The sequence below is a fragment of the Neurospora hispaniola genome (genome assembly GCF_033458365.1).
Source record: "Neurospora hispaniola strain FGSC 10403 chromosome Unknown B0T23scaffold_4, whole genome shotgun sequence".
NCBI lineage: Eukaryota > Fungi > Ascomycota > Sordariomycetes > Sordariales > Sordariaceae > Neurospora > Neurospora hispaniola.
The window spans coordinates 595,744-608,597 of NW_026944409.1; the positions used below are offsets into that span (position 1 = coordinate 595,744).

A 12,854-nucleotide genomic window follows, 5' to 3' on the forward strand; every position below is an offset into this window, starting at 1 on the left:
GCGATGGTAGCAATGGGCGTGCGTGGCTTGCCTTGGTGCCCTGGCATGTTACACAGAGAGGAGAGGCGTTGAGGGGTTCACAGTTGAGAGAGGGCTTCACTTCAATCGATGTCGAGGCCAACGGCTCTCGTTGCTTTTCGTGATTCGCCTCGCCATCTTTTTTGTGAATTGATCAATAATTGTATGTAACATATTGCTCGCCTACAGCGGGGGCAGGCAAAATACGATATGTAGAGGCACGGGGGGCAGGCAGAAGATGTTGGGGTAATTGGGCGCAAGTCAGACGATCGGAGACAAGCATAGCGTGATCTGGACGTCCATCTGGAAGCGGCCAGATCCGCGGAGAAGGATCATGGGTGTGAAATATGATGGACGGTAGAACGAAGGAATGAATCTGAATTCTTCAGTGTTGTTGTTGTTGAAGCCAAAACATGAACATGGAGGAGATTTCTTGTGGTGGTGATGTTTCCATGACGGGCGGGAGTTAGTTTAGTCTGATACTTGCAAACACCGGATGTTTCTTGAGCGGTTCAGCGGACTTCCCTGCTGCGACTGGCGGGCAATTGTAGAGAAGCTTTCCTGACGCTGTTTCACACAGTGTTTGTTTTCGTGATAAACAGCACGGTGTCGAGGTTACACTGCACTATCCTCTTATAGCAGCGAATCCATGACAGGCTGGCAGCGCCTAACCAGGCAAAGCTCACAAAGCCAGAAACAGCGATGGAATGCCAAGACGCAGGGGGGGGGGGGGGGGGGGGCCCAGCTGCACTAGAAAATGCAAGAGGAGACTGCACTGCATGGAACAAAGTGTCCAGACTGCATGAGCAGAGACTGCACAGGCAACGACCGGGACTGGCCTGGCCTGGACTTTAGCGGAGTGGTCCCCTGTCATCAATCAATCAGTCGGTGTCTGTGCACTCCTCGCTTCCATCTTGCTCGGTTCGAGGTCGCTCAGTCATTCTTTTACTTCTTACAATTACACTCCCATCACTCTCCTCTTCTCCACCTCGTCAACCGCAGCCAAGACAACCTCAACTGCCCGGTAGGTATTGGTGGGCTGAATGGGGACAATTTATTTCCAAGACCAAGACTCCAAGAAAGAATGTCAAGACAGACGGCCAACAGTACCTCTACTGTCAAGATGGAGAAAGCGGCTTTGAACGGGTGACGGATGAATTGACCGGTCTTTGTCCTCGCCGTTTCCATCACCACCAACGGGCAACACTGCCGCTTTTCTCTGCATCACACAAATTGCTCAAGTCCCGTCTTCCAGTGCCTTTGACACACATTTTGCTGTTGCACTGGGCAGTGGCAGTGACTGAGGTGACAGTGACCAAGCAACTAGACTAGACAAGGCAGATGAGCTCTCGGCTTTGAGACAAGCCTCGACAAGCTGCGCCGACAACCAAACAAACCCGTAGGCGCCAGACTGGAGGTCGTCCCAGAGTGGACGAGACTTGTGTGTTCCGCCTCGTCGACAAACCAGTGGTTGTGCCGTCCTTTGATTACCACCGGCGTCGAGTCACCACCGCTTTGGACTGTCACCGACATACATACCCACTGTTCCAGCCCCTTCCTGTCCTCGTTGTTGTCGTCGTCGTCGTCGTCGTCTTCCATATCCTTGGTGTTTGTTAAGTTGTTCATGGTGTTGGCGACGGTTACACAGCAGCACGACACCACCGCCGGATCCGCATTTTTCAGGTCAATCCTTACCCTTCTTTGCCCTCTCCGCTCCCCATTTACTTCGTATCCATCTTGATACCCTGCGCGCCTGTCCTTTCCGCATCACTTATACCTACTCTACTACTACACTGCATACCATCCGATCTGGCTGCATAGCGCATACCGTACGCAACTTACTTACCGTCCACTCACCTTCCCTCCTCGGTCAACAATCCCGAACAATGGCGGACACGCCCAAGTCCGGCCAGTCGGAGGAGCACCAGGCAAAGCCCGTCGTCGACGAGGCCGGCCTCAAATCGGCGGGAACTACCCCACCCCGGCGCCGATCCCGCAAGATCCTCTACATCGCCATCGCCGCCGCCGTCGTCGTCGTCCTCGGTCTCGCCCTCGGCCTCGGCCTAGGTCTCGGTCTCAAGGACCACGGCGGCCGCGACGAAAACGAGCCCTCCACCCCGAGTCCCTCCGAACCACCCGTCACCCCCAACGGCACAGTCTGGCAACCCCCCGTCGGCGCCAAATGGCAAATCATCCTCAACTCGGTCCTCGACGTGCCCTCCGCCAACGCCAAGACGTCACCGGCTTTAAGTCCTGACGTGCCCGTCTGGGACTTTGACATGTTTCTCCACCGCAACACCACCGTCATCGCCAACCTGCACTCCCTCGGCAAGCGCGCCATCTGCTACTTCTCCGCCGGCTCCTACGAGCCCTACACGCCCGACAACACGTCCTTCGTCGCCGCCGACCTGGGAAAAACCATGGACGGCTGGCCCGACGAGAAGTGGCTCGACATCCGCCGCACCTCGGTCCGCAACATCATGCTCAAGCGCCTCGACATCGCAGCCGCCATGAAATGCGACGCCGTCGACCCGGACAACGTGGACGGTTACCAAAACGCCAACGGCCTGGGCCTGACCAAGCAAGACACGATTGACTTTGTTCGGTTCCTAGGCAAGGAGGCCTCCAAGCGCGGATTGGCCATGGGTCTGAAAAACGCTGGCGAGGTCATTGAGGATGTCCTGGACGTGGTGCAGTTTTCGGTCAATGAGCAGTGCGCGCAGTATAACGAGTGTGATACCTTTGAAAAGTTCACGGCGGCGGGTAAGCCGGTGTTTCATATCGAGTACCCTAGTGGTGCGCCAAAGTCGGTCAAGACGCAGGATAGCAGGAAGCTGTGCGGCGCGACGGGCGCGGATAAGTTCAGTACTGTGTTGAAGGGCATGGATCTGGATGCGTGGGTGGAGTACTGCGATGGAAACGTGGCGGAGACCAAAGTTGCGAATACCTCCTCTGATGATGGAGATGATGGGTCGGATGATGAGTGATGGATTAATGATGTCTTCTTGGTGAGATGAATCGTTGCATGAACTGCTTGCCTTACCTTGTTACATTTACTATCTACTTGTATGGTACTGGGATTTCCCATGGAGTGGTGGGCCTTTGCATCGGGAAAAAAAAAAAAGGACCGTCGCACTAGAAGTTGTGTGTTCTCGCTTCATTTTCAGCTGTCGTTATTGTTATTTGTTGTTGGTGGCATTTATGCATGCTGTACCTCATGTTTGCTTAGTATAGTTCGTTATCACGATTATCACATGTGGTGTTGTCGTGGTGTTGTTGATCAATGATCACCATATCACACACACCTTGCCCACGAGGAGGCGGCGCGGCCCAGCACCCGACCGACCATCACAGCGCACATCACACCCAGCACAGCCAGCGCAGCCCACTGATGAGCCCGGCGTGGCCCAACAAGGCCAGCGAAAGCTGAAAACCCCGTATTTGTATGTAGGTACGTAGCATGGTAGCAAAAAGGCGCAGATCATCACCACACATTCCTCCGTGGCCGTGGTACGACTGCTGCTATTCCGAAATCCTATCTAATCACGACGTCCGGTCGTCGGAAATCTTTTTTTTTTTTTTTTTGTTTAAAAGTTGCATGGGAATTTGGCAACACCAACGAGATTTCTTCCATGTTATTCTTCAGCTCTTTCGGTTTTCTGCATCTTTGACAGCGTAGCATCTCATCAATTTTGTTCCTTGCCGACACTTACCGTCCGTACCTACCTTTACTATCCTGCCTTCGGGCACGTACCGGACCTACCTCCGCAACTCCGTTCCTCCGCTCCGTCCTGTATTGGGTGCATCGCCGGTACCTCTCTCTACCAACAACCTCACTACCTTCACACCAATCACTACCACCACTCACCTTTCTGGCCCACCACACCACCCATACCTCCTCACCAATACGAACTACCAAAACACCCAAGACAAAATGTCCACAATCCTCATACCCCTCTACATCTACCCCTCCTTCTCGTCCTCGCACGAGTCCTCCGGCTGGGCCCCGCTCTTCCGCGCCCTCACCACGGCCCTCACCAAGAACCCGTCATTGGAGTTTCTGGTGGTTATCAACCCCGGCAACGGACCGGGACCCGACTACCCCATCCCCAACGCCGATTACCGCGCGGCTCTATCCAAGCTTTCCGACACCACACAATATCCCAATGTGAAGGTTATTGGGTACGTGCATTGTAGTTATGGGCAGCGGGAGGTGGAGGAGGTGGAGAGGGATGTGAAGGCGTATTTGGGGTGGTTGGAGTTTGCGGAGCGGGGGGAGTGGGTGAGTTGACTTTCTTTCCTGTTTTCATTTTTGTGTTTTTGCAGTGGTTTGTCTCTCGTTTCTGTTTTTTTTTTTTTTTTTTTTTTTTTTTTTTTTTTTTTTTTTTTTTTTTTGCCTTCGATTGGCGGTGTTGTCGATTCAATCTGGGGCCCGAAAAATGTTGGGCGCTTGGGTTCCAAGTTTGAACTGGACTAAAACTTAAGCTGGTCGGGACCATCGAGATCGAGATGCGATAACTGGCATTGTCAACCCCATCACATGACTTCACCAGCATCGTCATCAGGAGGATCACCGACATTGCATCGCATCGCATTGCCCATCACTAGCAATCACCCGCCGGTGAACACGGGTTTATGGCAACATTGCACCATTACCTCCGAGTCTCCGATCCAGCAGCCCGGCAAGGACATCTCTTACGACGCCCGCCGAGCCGCCGATCACGGTTACCAGTGGCTCTTAAAGATCGCCGGCGCTTGGACACCACCTTGTCCGCACCTTCGGGTTGTCCGCACCTTCGGGTTGTCCGCACCGTGTCCCCGGCCGGCCGGAGTCCGGGACACGCACCTGAGCCTGGAACTGTCATCATTAGCGGCACCGGGGACGACCTTGGTTCTTGTGCGCTCGGCCGTTTGGACCCTTCTTGGCTTGATTTCAGTGTTTGACTCAGTGGAGCATCTCCGCCGACAACAACCCGCTGCCGATCCGCTCGCCGAGAACAACCAATTCTCCGGTCCTAGGTTACTACGCCGAGGGTCGGATGAACACCCGAACCGTGCGGTGCAGTGCCAGCGATTATGCTTGTCCAAATGTTTCAGAAGAAACAAGTCTGGACTCTTGCTTCCCTACGGCGAAAAACACAAACTGGGAAGAGGCGTCCCAACGGGAAATTAGACTTCGTCACTTCTGACGGGTCGGACAGTTTGGCTCGCCCCGAAACACGCACACAGGCAAATTCCCAGTTCAATCAGCCTAGTTTGAAACAGAAATGGCAGTGCAAGCAGGGTTCCTTGGACACACTTCGGACGATAGCTCGAGCGTCTGAGTGTCTCCAACTGTTGTGTCTACATCCCTCCTGTTCATCCTTTCCTCCCTGTTTCGTTGCTTTCTGGGGGGGAAAAGCTTCTTTGCTTTCTTAGGAAAAGCTTGGCCTCCACTCAGTTTCCGAATGGGGCCTCCTCCACTGGGATGTCAAAAGATCCGGAGCTATCGACCGAAGCTCAGCTGGAATTGCTTCTGGAGCTTGCTGAGAGACCCCACTCCATTTTCGCCTCGGGAAGAAGAAAAATCGAGACTTCAGCTGCCATTGCTTTGTTCCGAGGCAAAAGAGCCCTTGAACCTTGTTCTACATTTCTGGAGACTCTAGCACACTGGTGTTTCTCCCGAATTTCGGGCCTTGTGTGGAGGAGTCCTCATGCTCACGGACCTCAAGGTTGGCGGTCAATGTCTGAGCGAAAAGCAACCGAGATTTCGGATTTCCCAAACTTGCTTTTTCCGTCTGTTTTTTTGGCGAGTCCGCTCCGCTCCAACCCGGCTCGGTTCCAACCCGGCTCGGTCCCAGCCCGGGCCCGGCCCCACGGGGATCTTGGCGGGGAGGATCTCAATTTACCCTTGTTTTTTTTCAAGGGGTCCCTGTCCTTGTTTGCTGGCAAGCAGACTGGGATAAGGAGCCTCAAGGACCCTGTCTTGGCGATCGATACGAGACGTCGTGCAGTGCACGGCCCACTCTTGCGTTTCGTCCCACTTCCCGCTTTGTGTATCAGTCGTACCAAAGTTACCATACGTACCACTTGTAACGACTTGTAACTGACTTTCACCTCGTGAAACAAACAGGCGATCCGCTTGGACGGCATCTTTGTCGACGAAGTCCCAATAGACGCCCAGTATCTCGACTACCTCCAGCGCATCACGGACAGTGTACGGTCCGGCTTTGCTGAGGTTGCATCTCGCCGGAGCCATTGTGATAATATTAATAGCAGCGACAACACTTCCTTGTCAGCACCATCGTCATCGACAACATCCTCGACAACCGGACTGGGCATCGTGATCCACAACCCAGGCATCTTCCCCTCGGCCGACTCCTCTGACGCCTTCTTCTCTCCTCGCCTGGTGGATTACGTGGTGGTGTTTGAGAACTGCCTCGCCGCCTGGTGGGACTCGGGTGACTATGTCAACGCTAACCTCGCTCTCTTGACGCCCGAGAAGCGGGCCAAAGCGATAGCTGTTGCTCACACCTGCGGCTGTGGTCCAAAAAGCCAAGCAGGTGGTAGCAGTGGCGGCCGCCCCCAGCAGCCAGATTCAGGAGGTCACCATGCCGCCGACGCAGAGAAGACCGAAGGCAGTGAAAAAGAGGCCATCAAGAAGAATGTGCAGAACTTCTTGGACGAGGTGGTCACACAGCATAAACTTGCCGGACACTTTGCCACGTCTGCTACTGACTATGCGACGTGGTGCTCGGGTTGGGAAGGTTATGTGGAGGTGGCGTGTGACTTGGGCGGCAGCAACACGTTGACGGGCGAGGCCAGTGAGGAAGGGCTCCATGGCTGAATCGGGGTTGTTTGTTGTATGTGCCTCCCGCAAGTAGATAGACGAGATGGGAGCAGTGGTGGTATAACCGGAATAGACAGGTATAGAATCTCCAAAAGAGGCACTATCTGGATGCCCTTGGAGCGAATCTCGGCACGCCGCTGGGCCTCACCGTATTCACCAAAACAATGAAGTGATGGTGGTGGGACTGAGGTAGAATGTTCATCCGGGCTTGTTGGCGATGATTATTCTTTCAGGGCGGAGATTTTCCTTCACTCGTCTCATTTTCCTCGTCAGCATGTGTCAATCTGTCAGATTCAAGACAGCACGCCCCGCCGGTATGTCTGTACGATGTGCGCATACTTGACAGCTCGTAAACCGGGTAAACTGAGCCGGCTGAACCGTCTTTCTGGTGCTTGGTATTGGCGGCCGGTTTGTGCAAATGAACCACTGGCCGTACAACAAACAACTACCGGCGTGCAGGAAGCACACCTGCTGGCGACACTATATTGAGAAACATAGGTGGTGAGATCTTGGCGTGAGCAGGATGTTCTGACACACCGCAAAATGGCAAATTGGCACAATGGCATAAGGTACGTTGCAAACTGTGGTGCAGCACATATTCATGCCTACCTCTCCGTAAGCCGTATTGATACAGCCCCGCGACAGGCCACCAACAGGCCGTTGGTGAGATGGGTTTGGTGCAATTTGGCGCATTTGGCACACCGATCGCATGTGTGGCTTTGGGGGCGCGTTACACGGCATCTACCCCGTATGGGGTACGTCGCAACATGCCTGTTTTCGGTCAAGGACCAAAAAAAGAAATGTTCACGAACATTTCCGTTTTCCGATGCAAAAACTTGGATATGGCGTTGTCCGCTTGCCAAAATGGCGAAGTCGAGGTGAAATCGTGGTGTCCCTGTGGTGAGTCCTGGTGGTTCTGTGGCTGGCTGAACGGCGCGCTCACCCGATGCATACACACCTACGAACGCCCAACCTCAGGCTGTAACGCAGGGAGTCAGACTGGATTGACAGGGGCCATTGAGGCACCCGACGTGAAGGGAGGGCACACTGGGCAATGAGAGACCTCCATCTCATCAGCCACCTCCGTGATGGTCGACCACACGGGCAGCACCCAACCCAGCTTCCACCAGTGTCCGTGTCTCGGGAAGTCGGTGTGGCTGTGGCCAACGTGGAATGAATGTGTGCCTGGTGCCCTTTTCTGCCCTTGCGTGCCCTGGGTTGTGGTGCCTGGTGTGGTGTGGGCGTTGCCGGCCCGCTCCCGTGTTGCCTTTACCACGACTTGTTGTGGCCAGCTGAACTCCAAGAGCCTCTGTTCAACACCTCGACGACATCGTTTTCACATCAGTCAGCAGCCAGAGCTGCGCGTGGACGTCGGCTGTCGCGATCATGGCCGTCGTACAGAAAAGTCTTTACGAGCCTCGTTTCTGCTGTGACACGTTGGACAAAACCCGAGAGCCCAGAAAACCCGATGGTGACAACAGAGCCGGAACTTGAGCAATTGCCCTTCTGTGACTCCATGACGAGCTGTGTCTGCACAAACCGAACGAGTCTGCGATCTAGAAGTGACCAGACCGCAGAAAAATCTCGAGGACGCGTGGGATTTGTGCGATTTAGTGCAGACGAGCGCTGTGAATGGTGAATGGAATGCCCTGTAAGCTGGCCCTGTTCTGTACCAAAAGGTGCTGTACATATGCTCGCCCGACTGCAGCATGCGGTGCCCGTCCCAATTGTAGCGCCCCAATCCCGATGCACACATCAACCCACGCCGCCGACGCTGCCAGGTGGTTGGCCTTCAGCCCTGCCCGAAAAGTCCAACTCATGACGGCCGCCCATCACGTAATTGTATTGATATCTTGTGGTAGTGGGCTGGTACTGGGCGGCGAGGCTCCGCGTAGTCTTTTATTCCCGAATGTGGGCGTTGCTCCGTGGCCCTTGGCGTGAGCACTATCACCACCGGACCGCACCACCGCATCGACAACTAGCGAGACGGCATTGACAGACCCAATCTCACGGATGCACCCAGTTTGAGCTTTGGCATACCTACCCACTCGCCTCTTCTACACTACACATGTAGTGTATGTGCCTTCTTCATGCCGTCGGATTCACGCTGTCACGCTAGTTGGGGCTGAGAACACGGCTCGCTGAAGAATGTCTGGACCTTGGAGCCAGTGACTGCCCGGGGATGCTTGTTCGGAGGTGGCGAGTATCTAGACGGATTCTGGCTCGAGTCCGGCTGCTAGACTGGCTCGACTGGATCAATAGTCTGCTTCGATAGTCGGTGTCACCTACTGTACAGCTGAAGAGCTGAAAGCGTCGCGATGGTGGTAGGCACCGGGGAACATGAACAGTAGGACGGCCAAGAGGACAACAGACAGACCGGAGTACTTGCTAGGGCTTACTCGTTGAACTATTCCTGCCGCACCCCTGTTTGTACGCGAATAAGTGTGTGTTCCAGTAATGGAGTATTCTTCGGAGGAGTCGGTCTGGCAGAAGGCAGTGCAGGAGAAGGTTGGTTGGGGCCATGGTGGGATGACATTAGAACATAGATGGCGGCATCCCGCCTCGAGACGGAGTTTGGGGGTTTGAAAGTTCCTTCCTGTGAAAAGATTTGCCATAGCAGACGCCAGACACTCCGTCAGACAGACACACTTGCCCAACATGAAGTTCTCCTTGCCCATTGTTCTTGCTGCCTTTGCCCTGCAGTCCACCGCCCTCTTGGTGCCCATGGACGCTCTTTCCTCCAACTTGGGCGCTGGTCTTGCACCCGGAGCGGCCGAGATCCTTCCTCTCGAGGTTCGGGCAGGCAAGAGCAACTCCAGGGCCAACGGCAAGGGCAAGCAAAAGCACAAGCACGCCCACGGAGTGCGGCCCGACTTCCGCAAGCAGTGCAAGAGCTTGCCCTCGAACTGCCCGCCTTTCCTGAACAAGAAGGCCGTGAGTGCTTCCCCAACTTTGATTACCTGACGATACTACTTAAGTTACTTGCCCAGAGCGGAGTGTTGATACTTGGGTACTAACTCATTCCTGGACCAGATGTGCGAATGCAAGGCCGCCGCAACGGTCGCTTCCTACTTGGAATCCGAGAGAGGATGTCCAAAGCCGTCTCCAAAGGTACGTACTTGAGCCTCACGACAATCATCCTGGGGTCTGGCCCAATGTTGGATCTCGAGTGAAACTAAACTAACCATGATGGGTTAGGCGTGCTGATTTTGAGTGCGATGTAACTCGGTTTTTTGACGAAGTGACGGAATGTCGATATGAGATAATGCAGCGTCTGGGTTGATGGGATTACTTGGTTTTGTACCACAGGGGGGGCCTCTTTATTATGCCGTAAAGTGAAAAGAAAGTTGGAGTTCGGTTTGGACACAGATTGAGAGATACTTTGACGCAGCAAAATAAAGAAATGCAAAAAGCCATGTCCATTATGAATGGAAAAAGATGGCTTGCGATCTCTTGTCATCGGATAGCTGCAGTGAGCCCTGTATCAGCGAGGAGCGTATAGAAACTGAAGGTGACATGCTTCCGTAGTACAGGATGTGTTTTTCGTCGCCATCACCCGTCAGCAGAGTGAACGGATGGCTTGAAGGATTCAGGTCCCTGTTGCAGGTAGTGTACGCAGTAAGTGTCCAAGACGGGCTAGGTACCTAGCTCCACTTGACATTTGTGTGGCCATCAAGGTACACATGGCTGACTTATAACCCACATCGTTGAGTATCCCTAACACTACTCCTTATAACTGTCACCCAATAACGTTAAGAGTCAAGGTCACAGAATGAGGGGCAAAAACCCATTAACAGCTGTACGCGCCCTTCACCACCACCAACTGTTAATGATCGTCATATTTTGGGATAATTGATTTTCGATCGACTTGAATTTCTTCTGACGTCAACCCGTCGTCAACTATCATCATCACTCTGAGTATCTACAGTCTACGCGTACAGCTTGGAGGGCCAAAAAAAAAAAAAATTGACAAACGAACCAAAAGAACCGAATATGAAAAGTTTTGCGTGAGACCAGCGACCCTTTTGTTCAATGTACCCAAAATGGTACCCCGGAACTAAGCGAAGAACTCCAACCAACAAAAAAGAATTAAAAAAAAATCAAAAAATCAAAATAATCAGCACAGCAAACGTGCCAACCGGATCTTTTCCCATCCCAAAAGCCAGACCCAAAACAGTCGAGAGAAACAAAACAGTAAGAAACACGCCAACGATTCACTTCGCTGTTGCGCTCGGGATATCATCAATCAAACACAAGAGAAAGGAGGAGAGAGCAGGACGACGAGGGGTCAACGTCATGGCGTCCGTCACGACCTCAACGCGACCTTGGACACGTAGTTCCATAGGTCAGCAGCGCACTTGGTGATGCTCTCGCGAGTCGACCACCCGAGCTCCTTAGCCGCGCGCTCCGTCGACGCGACACACATGCCGACATCGCCAGGCCTCCTGTCAACGAGCGCGAGGGGAATTTCACGACCAGCCGCCTGCTCCAAGCTGCGAACCGCCTCGAGAACCGTCGTGCCCGTACCGCTGCCGAGATTGAAGGTGGAGAATCCGTTGCCCTTCTTCGAGTTCCAATTGAGCGCCGCAATGTGCCCACGGGCAACGTCGAGAACGTGAATAAAGTCACGGATCGCGGTACCGTCTCGGGTCGGCCAGTCAGATCCGAATACATTGAGGTTTGAGCGGTCGCCCTTGAGGACTTGCGTCAGCACGGGGAAGAGGTTGGTCGGCTCCCCGCGCGGGCTCTCGCCCAACACACCAGAAGGGTCGCATCCAACGGGGTTGAAGTAACGGAGCGCAACAATTCGCCAATCAGGGTCCGCCTCGGCCACATCCGCCAAGATGGCTTCTCCAAAGTACTTGGTGCGCGCATACGGGCACGACAGACCCTCGATGGTTGGCTCGACAATGGTCGTCTCTCCGGCCTCGTTCTGTGTCTTGACCTGGTGGTGGATGAGGTCCTCCTCCTTCAGTGGCAGGCCGGCGTTGGCCTTGGAGCCGTACACGGTGGCCGAGCTGCTAAAAATAAAGTTGCGGATGTTGAAACGCTCCAGCTCCTGTAGCAGGTTGACTAGTCCACACACGTTGTTGCGATAGTAGCGCAGGGGCTGCTGGATGCTTTCGACAACCGACTTGTATGCCGCAAAGTGGATCACCCCCGCAATCCGGGACTGGTACGACACCACCTGCTTGCCTGACGTAGCGTCCACCGTCATCACCAAGTTGCTGTATCTCTCCAGGAGCACATGCATGGCCTTGCTGCGGTAGTCGATACGGAAGAAGCGAAGACGGGGCATGGGAACGTTGTTGACCTTGCAGTGATGGGCCGCCAGCATTCGGACGTTCTTCAGAACCGTCTTGTAGCTGTTGCTCAGGTTGTCCACCACGATAACTGCGTACTCGTCGTTAGTATACTTGGACTCACAAGGGGCTGAATCTATTCAACTCCGTCTAGCATTGGCACTTACCATTGTGTCCCTCACGAAGCAACTCGAGTGTTGTGTGGGAGCCGATATACCCAAGACCACCAATCACCATAATGTACTTCTCCGAACCATCAGCCGGCGCCTGTGTTGGTGCGAGGAGAGCATCTTCAGACGGCACATCAAAGTCGAATTCCTCATCAGACAGCGCAGGCGTGGTAAGTGGGGAGCTGCCGGCGGAATAGTCGCGGGATGACGAAGACAGATACTCTTCAGAGAGGTCCTGATCCTGGACATGATCTCTGAGATCAACTCGTGAACTCGAAGTGCTCGACATGATGAATATGAACAAGAGCTTGTGAGAAGATTCGCAGTGTAGGACTGGTGAGCGAGTGTGAGGCAAGGATGGGGTTGATCACTGGCCTTTTCTGGAGGAGCTGCGTCGAGGGCTTTTATCAGAAAGAGCCTGGTTTGGTGACAGCACGAAAAAAAAAAAGGAACCAAGATGGCAACACTCTTCCCCGGCAGCAAACCTTCTCCATCAACACAACACCAAACAAACAAGCAGTGCTAGAAGGCCCG

The 12,854-nt window shown here is 53.9% G+C and overlaps 4 protein-coding genes across 4 annotated transcripts; 3 read left to right on the forward strand and 1 right to left on the reverse strand.

Annotated features, from left to right (window-relative positions):
• Positions 1-1,774: 1,774 nt before the first annotated feature.
• Positions 1,775-3,155, forward strand: B0T23DRAFT_135363 (glycoside hydrolase superfamily). Its single transcript, XM_062832258.1, has one exon. It carries the CDS (start codon positions 1,905-1,907, stop codon positions 3,003-3,005), a length of 1,101 nt encoding a protein of 366 aa, XP_062692611.1. The 5' UTR covers positions 1,775-1,904; the 3' UTR covers positions 3,006-3,155.
• A 797-nt stretch (positions 3,156-3,952) lies between these two features.
• On the forward strand, positions 3,953-6,844 carry B0T23DRAFT_395571 (Spherulation-specific family 4; the record flags this gene model as incomplete). Its single annotated transcript, XM_062838195.1, has 4 exons — positions 3,953-4,200; positions 4,504-5,037; positions 5,437-6,070; positions 6,131-6,844. 4 exons carry the CDS (start codon positions 3,953-3,955, stop codon positions 6,842-6,844), a joined length of 2,130 nt encoding a protein of 709 aa, XP_062692612.1.
• A 2,574-nt stretch (positions 6,845-9,418) lies between these two features.
• B0T23DRAFT_379093 (uncharacterized protein) lies at positions 9,419-10,340 on the forward strand. The gene is made up of 2 exons (XM_062837128.1): positions 9,419-9,807; positions 9,866-10,340. The coding sequence occupies exons 1-2, from the start codon at positions 9,506-9,508 to the stop codon at positions 10,029-10,031; spliced, it is 468 nt and encodes a 155-aa protein (XP_062692613.1). The 5' UTR covers positions 9,419-9,505; the 3' UTR covers positions 10,032-10,340.
• Positions 10,341-11,153: 813 nt separating this feature from the next.
• Positions 11,154-12,609, reverse strand: B0T23DRAFT_317804 (uncharacterized protein; the record flags this gene model as incomplete). Its single annotated transcript, XM_062835025.1, has 2 exons — positions 11,154-12,241; positions 12,318-12,609. 2 exons carry the CDS (start codon positions 12,607-12,609, stop codon positions 11,154-11,156), a joined length of 1,380 nt encoding a protein of 459 aa, XP_062692614.1.
• Positions 12,610-12,854: the final 245 nt, after the last annotated feature.

Coding starts and splice junctions, on each gene's coding strand:
- B0T23DRAFT_135363 (XM_062832258.1), top strand. CDS start 1,905: ATGGCGGACACGCCCAAGTCCGGCCAGTCGGAGGAGCACCAGGCAAAG.
- B0T23DRAFT_379093 (XM_062837128.1), top strand. CDS start 9,506: ATGAAGTTCTCCTTGCCCATTGTTCTTGCTGCCTTTGCCCTGCAGTCC. Junction 9,808..9,865: donor GCTTCCCCAACTTTGATTAC/CTGACGATACTA, acceptor TTGGGTACTAAC/TCATTCCTGGACCAGATGTG.